The sequence below is a fragment of the Olea europaea genome, chromosome 1, assembly GCF_002742605.1.
Source record: "Olea europaea var. sylvestris chromosome 1, O_europaea_v1, whole genome shotgun sequence".
NCBI lineage: Eukaryota > Viridiplantae > Streptophyta > Magnoliopsida > Lamiales > Oleaceae > Olea > Olea europaea.
This window is the reverse complement of record NC_036237.1, coordinates 12,457,886-12,465,004: the sequence shown is the minus strand read 5'-3', so window position 1 is coordinate 12,465,004 and position 7,119 is coordinate 12,457,886. Positions and strand designations below refer to the sequence as shown.

Below are 7,119 nucleotides of genomic sequence, written 5' to 3'. Positions count from 1 at the left end.
AACTTGAAAAAGTGAAAAAGGGTAATCTGCAGTTTCTCCAGCGAGCACACCCAACAAATGTCTCATCAGAAGAAGAAATGTGAACTGCAAATATGAATGACAATTAGGTTTGAAATTTGACAAAAACAACCTCAGCCCTGGATTGAAATCAACGGCTGAGGTGACCCTGTTTTTGAGTTGGTCCCCAAGCCTGGACCAACGGTAGAACTCCCCTCCCAATAGTGGGCCACATCGACAACTATACAAGTACAATTTTAGTTGTTAGTCTGCATACCCGATACATCAAGCAATTTTAAAATACATGGTTGAAAAGTTGTGGGTTCATGAAATGTGTGGTTAAAATTAATTGTTGACTTTCGATTTAAATTTTAATCTATTTTGTAGTTGAACCAAACACGGGGCCAAGTATTATACCATTCGATTAGATAAAAACAAGGAAAGTATACAACAAAATTTTGGGTGAGACTTATTCACTACTTATAAGAACAAGAAAGAAAAAAGTCCGTTTGATACCCCATTAAGGAGAGTTTTTGGAAAAAATAAGTTTTGAAATAGTGATTTTTGAAGAATATATGAATAAAAAAAGTAAGAAAAATTTTAAATTTATCTGTAAAATATTTTATTGTAGGAATGTCGTTGAAAATAAATTTAATTTTTGAAGAACGATAGAAAAAATGGGGCATATGCTTGATCGAGCCTAAGTTGTGGCTTTTAGTGCTGATCAGCCAACCCATTTTGACATTTCAATGTGGTCAAATTGGTTAAAGTGAAATCTAGAACGTAAATTTGGTAACGCATAAAATTTGAACTTGATACTGTATCATGTTAGTCGAACTTTCTAGCATATCTAAGCGTTGTAGGTCAAACAATTTTTTTCACTTTATATTTGAATTACTAGAAATGTCTTTCTTAAGAGGAATGAATGAAATATCAAAGGGACATAGGTCATTTTGTTGTCCACTTTAATTGTTGGGTACTGAGGTAGTCAATAATTTCGGTTGGTATGAGACCTATGCGCACTATGTAACGGTCGAGACCTATGTGCACTATGTAACGGTCAAAAACTTGCTGAAAATTGGAGAATAAGCGCGACCAGACAAGGGCTAAGTGAGATTGAAGAGAATAACCTGATTATGTTGCCTCAAACTGTTTTGAATTTTGTTGATCAATTGTAGCAGTATGTACATTGGAAGAAGTATGCCAATAGCCCTAGCAATAAGCAACTGCACAGTATGCATATAAAAGAATATTAGTACAGTTTAAAGCAGAAAGCAGCATACCATTTTTGTGTAAAAGATCAGGAACTTACTGTAAAAAGTGAAAAAGGGTAATCTGCAGTTTCTCCAGCGAGCACACCCAACAAATGTCTCATCAGAAGAAGAAATGTGAACTGCAAATATGAATGACAATTAGGTTTGAAATTTGACAAAAACAACCTCAGCCCTGGATTGAAATCAACGGCTGAGGTGACCCTGTTTTTGAGTTGGTCCCCAAGCCTGGACCAACGGTAGAACTCCCCTCCCAATAGTGGGCCACATCGACAACTATACAAGTACAATTTTAGTTGTTAGTCTGCATACCCGATACATCAAGCAATTTTAAAATACATGGTTGAAAAGTTGTGGGTTCATGAAATGTGTGGTTAAAATTAATTGTTGACTTTCGATTTAAATTTTAATCTATTTTGTAGTTGAACCAAACACGGGGCCAAGTATTATACCATTCGATTAGATAAAAACAAGGAAAGTATACAACAAAATTTTGGGTGAGACTTATTCACTACTTATGAGAACAAGAAAGAAAAAAGTCCGTTTGATACCCCATTAAGGAGAGTTTTTGGAAAAAATAAGTTTTGAAATAGTGATTTTTGAAGAATATATGAATAAAAAAAGTAAGAAAAATTTTAAATTTATCTGTAAAATATTTTATTGTAGGAATGTCGTTGAAAATAAATTTAATTTTTGAAGAACGATAGAAAAAATGGGGCATATGCTTGATCGAGCCTAAGTTGTGGCTTTTAGTGCTGATCAGCCAACCCATTTTGACATTTCAATGTGAAAATAAAAATGGCAGTCCATTTGCCATACCCACATAATTACATGCTGCAGACCAAATGACAAATCGGTTGGTTTCAAAGTTGACTTCGCACATTTATATCATTTAAAATTTGGGAAATGCAACTTGTCCCAATTCGGGACCAACCAAAATCCAGGGTGCCGAGGTGGCAACATCTTGGTCCTTGGATCTGGAAAAAAAAATGAAGTTGAAATCGGGGGCTGAGGTGAGCCCCCTGTTTTTGGGGCAGTCTCCGAGTTGGGACATGTAGCACGGCTGTTAAAATTTAGGATTCTATGATGAAATCAACGGATGAAAATGCTTCCTTCCATAAAGAAACTTACAATAAGAGCCACCGATCTCCAGCAAGTAGCTCCACTTGTGTGTGAAGCTGAGCTGCATTCTTCGGAGTAGTCATCAGTTTCAAGCATTTGTCCTTCCCCTCCATTTTCTTCTTCTCTTTCTCTTCTTGGAATTTCTGAACTTCCTCTGTAAACATTAATGTGAATTATACGCGAAACCAAACAAACGACCTCACGATTCTCTTTTTCTTAATCTCATCCAACATATTATACGCTCTGAGCAAACATATTTGATCTTCAATTTATTGAAAACGAGACTTAGGCCCCGTTTGGGAAGGATTTTGAGAATTGATTTTTTGACCGTTAGAAGAAAAGTGGGTCCACTTGTGAGAGAAGAAGTAAAAAAATACGACTGAAATAGTAAAATAACGGTCAAAAAATCAATTTTTTTAGTATAAAAAATCCCTCCCAAACATACCCTTAATTTATGATTATAATTACGAAAAGAGAAGAAAGTGTATACATAATAATACCTAATAATTAGTGCTGTATCAAGTAACTGGGACTTTTTGGATGGTGCTGTGTAACCGGGTTCATATTTCTGTACCATATAAAAAGTTACAAAAAGTGTCATTTTCGTAAGTATATATATAACAATACTAAAGTTATAAACTATCGCTTTCCGGTCCAAATATTTAAAATTATCCCGTAATTAATGAAGACGTAAAAAAATTGAAAAATATTGAGTGAATGGAAAGTTGCGTATTCAAATTGTTTAAGTAGAAAATTCCCATATTGGGAATATTTTAGTTTCTAAGAAAAAAAAAGTATTTTTGGCTTGACTTGAACGTAAGGTTTCTGAATAAACAAGAAAAAAGTTACTTTAGAAAAAAAGTAATTTTTTAAATTTAACCAAACATGCTCTTAAGTAAAAAAATAAAATAAAAAAGATACTATTTCCATTTCTAATTAATAAAATTATTCATATTAAATTTTTTTAGCTTAAACAAACCTCTTCCAATAATAAATTGCAAAAGATACTAGGAATTAGAAAAATAGCTAAGAACCCTGAAACAGAAAAATCTGAAATATCAAGAAAGAGAAGGCATGATAAAAAAAATTGATCCAACCTGTAAACAAATTTCACAAATTGTGTTTCCCTTTTCATTGCACCATCTCTGTATGCAGTCTCTGTGTGCGAACTGGAAACACAGAAGCCAAAGTAACTCAAAAATAAGTGATTTTGTTGAAAAATAAGCGAGAAAATATATGAAGAATGAATGAAATTACCTTGACAGTTCCAGAACAAGCACAAGGAGTTTCCAAATTTTTGGAGGTTTCAAATTCTTGTTCATGGCATATTCTGCAGATATATATAGGAGCAGAACATAATTTTAAATCATCTATGGATATTTCAAAATCTTCCATGCTTATAATTTCAAACTGCTTATTTTCGTATTATGGTGTTTTTTCTGTCTCTCCTCCTCGCCCTTTCTCTATTTGATCAGGTTTGTGAAAGGCCTTGGACTTTAAATATAATCGTGTGTATTAACATCGGAAAAATAGCAGTAAAGGTCCCCATCGTGTTACTCTTTCACGTTTTCATCTTCAATTTTAGAATGGAGCATTCTAGTCTACAACCTTCCAATTTTTCAAATTTTGATATTTAGTGCTTGTTTGGTAGGGAATTTTGATAATTAATTTTTTGACCTTTAAAGATAAAGTATGTTCTACGTGTGACACAAAAATTCAAAAATGACGGTTGAAATAATGAAATAAAGGTTAGAAAATTAATTTTAGTTGACTTTAAATAAGCTCTTAATTAACTATTAACTGAAGTAATTATGCCTATGTTTGGTCCCATTTTATTTTTAAAAGAATCATTTTCAACCATACATCCGCGCCATAAAAATAATGTTATAAGTAAACCGAAACCTTTCTTCTTATTTTTTAACTATATATTCTTAAAAAAAATAAATCACAATTTCAAAACACATTTTCTTACAAAAATGAGCTTAAACATAATGGTGTTGTCGTATTTAAGCAATGGTTGATGCATAATTTTACCCTTAACACACTATTGAATTGATCTTTTAGGCATGGCAAATAGTTTAGTTTAGCCATTTGAATTCTCTTATTATAGTAGGTCTTAAGATTCTATCTTAAAATATCAACACCGATTTATATTTACGTTTGGATAACCTGGATTATTATCCTTAGTAAAAGCACATTACCGACAAAACAGCAGTAGAGACACTCAACCCATTATTCGTGTTATGTGTTTTTCATTCGGTTTTTAGCATTCTAGTCTCCGACTTTTCAATTTTTTTCATACTACAAGGAACATAATGCATTGTTTTAAAAGTTGAAGACAAAATACAAAATGTACAATAAGTTGGAGGACCTCAGCCTCTATTTTCCTGTTCGTATTTCACATGCCAGAAGTTTGATCATGACGCGCTTTAAGGAGCTGGAAAACCGAGTTTTTGACCCCACTAATTAATAATATGACATGACATTAATCCAATTTGTTTAGCTTTGAATTTGTTGAATCACTTTATTATTTAATTAAAGAAGAAATTATTAGGGTGCGAGTGTAGGATGACACATGACCATTTAATTATAGAGAACGATGCTTATATGGAAGGGGTAATTTGTTGACTTATTAGCCCAAAACGTTTCTATATCTAAATTTTAGTATGCAAAATATTCTTACATTTCAAATTTTTGCATTTTCATCTTATTTTCACGTTTTATTGTGGAGAATGTCATTTTCATCTATTTTCTCAATAAAAATATATTAAATTACGAATATACCTCCATATTTAAATAAAAGAAAAAAGCTCCCTGCATAGACCTGTTTGCACAAGGCCTGTACAGGGCACACACATGGGAGGTGCGAATGGGTCTGTGTATGTAACACAATTGTAAATAAAAAATAAAGAAAAGCAAAGAACTAAATGCAATCTACTTCCAAACCTTTTTAAAAAGTGCAAGTGAATTTCATATAAATTACGAGAAATAAAAAAAATCTCTCTCTCCCCCCTCCATCACCAAAAACGATAAACAATTTTCAACAATATACTCTAAATCGATAACCCCAACGATTTGAATTGATACTACAATATACTCCAAAACAACAATCAATTTCCAAAAAATTTCAGACATTATAGTTTCAATGTACCCTGAACTTCTTAGTATCGATTCGATCGTCATCTTATCTTTTCGCAGTTTCATTTGTTTTCATACTGGTATTTTTGGTTTCTTCTACATGCCATTGTTTTTTTTTTTCTTTTTTTTTTTTTTCCGAAGCATAAAATTGAAGCCATTTGAATAATATACTTGCCACATTCTAGTGTGGTGGAGAGACGAATTCCAAATCAAGAAAGAGAGAAACTACTGAAGAACTTGCACTGAGATTTGATTGTTGAGACAAAAGCCTTTAATCCTGGTAATTTGTACGTGTGTGGCTAAAGCCGGGGACGGGAAGCGCACAACTTCCAATTCTAATGGGTCCTTGGTTTGTTTGCCAAGTTTACAACCCTCAAGCAAATTGACAATATTACTCTTTGCCACGTGTTTTGTGATGACACCTAGTCTCCCATAATCCAAACCCAAAGATGGGGTTTGAAGAAATGGATCCTGCACCTGACCCGCACTTGTCTCTTCAGTTTCAATGGAGAAAAATTGAGATGAATTCATGGTGGTTGACGCGAGACCTTGGTTTTGATGCACCATTTGAATTGGATGAATAGATTTCATCGAACCTTGGCTCATTAGATTCATCTTTTTTCAGATTTTGGATTGTCAATTTTGAAGAGTTAGGGCTCAATTTTTGAGGTAGCAGATTGTGATTGAGAACCTGTTTTGATATTATAAGACCATGAATGGGAGCGCCTTGGGGGAGTAGATGTTACCGATTGGTGGCTAATGGCATAGGTGTTGTTGGAAAGAGTCTTGATGCCTTGGTTTTGGTTTTGGAAAAATTTTTTTTTCTTTTTTTTTTTTTTTTTTTTTTTTTTTTTTTTTGTTTTTTTGATACCCAGGTGTCCTAGCTTCGCCAGACTAAATCCTGAACCTCAAGCCTCCGACCTTCATTAGATTGAGGAAGTTAATCGCGGCTTGTGCCCTTATTGGCTCCCAGGTTCCTGCATGGCTTTTACTCCTTCCCCAAAGATGGCCCTCTCCACTGCCTTCCAACACCTTGCCTTCGAGATAAATCTCCCTTCCAAGATGCTGCCTTCTAGGAATCGAACCCTCCACGCTTGGTTTGTGAGCCCACCAATGCAATTGTGTCATCAACTCGGATATGCCCCGGGGGGCATCTTGTTGCCTTGGTTTTGATCTATGAGAGGAGGGTTTTTGGCAGCGACGAGGATTGTTTGTTGTGATATCTGGTTGGAGAAGTGTCGAGATGTGATAGCTAGATGGAGGTGTATTCGGTGGTGGTGGTGCCCGGAAGTCTATGCGATGGTAGGGTGGAGTTTGGGTTGATTAAAGGTGGTGGCTCCATTGAGTCGCCAAGTCACTGATGTTTGGATTTGTATTTTTTCAGCTAATAGGGAAAGGAGGAGAAAGTTATTTTTTTAAATAATTTATTAGGGACTCGTTTGCACTTTTTTTTTTTTATATAAAATTGGGAGTATGGATGCAATTAGTTCTTTATTTTTCTTTCTATTTTATTTAAATAGGAGGGTATATTCATCATTTCATATATTTTTATTGAGAAATTAAATAAAACTTGATGAAAATGAAACGTTTT

The 7,119-nt window shown here is 34.0% G+C and overlaps 1 protein-coding gene across 3 annotated transcripts in view; it reads right to left on the bottom strand.

Moving 5' to 3' along the window:
• Nucleotides 1-3,873, bottom strand: part of LOC111394624 (E3 ubiquitin-protein ligase MARCH1-like) — a 6,449-nt gene extending 2,576 nt beyond the window's left edge. Inside the window, exons 1-6 of one of the 3 annotated variants that reach the window (XM_023020545.1) lie at nt 3,648-3,873; nt 3,488-3,559; nt 2,891-2,958; nt 2,400-2,544; nt 1,310-1,390; nt 1,128-1,223 (exon numbers count right to left, since the gene is read on the bottom strand). In XM_023020545.1, coding sequence (XP_022876313.1) covers nt 1,128-1,223; nt 1,310-1,390; nt 2,400-2,544; nt 2,891-2,958; nt 3,488-3,559; nt 3,648-3,785 — 600 coding nt within the window. In that variant the 5' untranslated portion in view covers nt 3,786-3,873. The remainder of the gene's footprint in view (nt 1-1,127; nt 1,224-1,309; nt 1,391-2,399; nt 2,545-2,890; nt 2,959-3,487; nt 3,560-3,647) is intronic. The other 2 variants (XM_023020537.1, XM_023020550.1) reach the window with 2 other exon arrangements.
• Nucleotides 3,874-7,119: the final 3,246 nt, after the last annotated feature.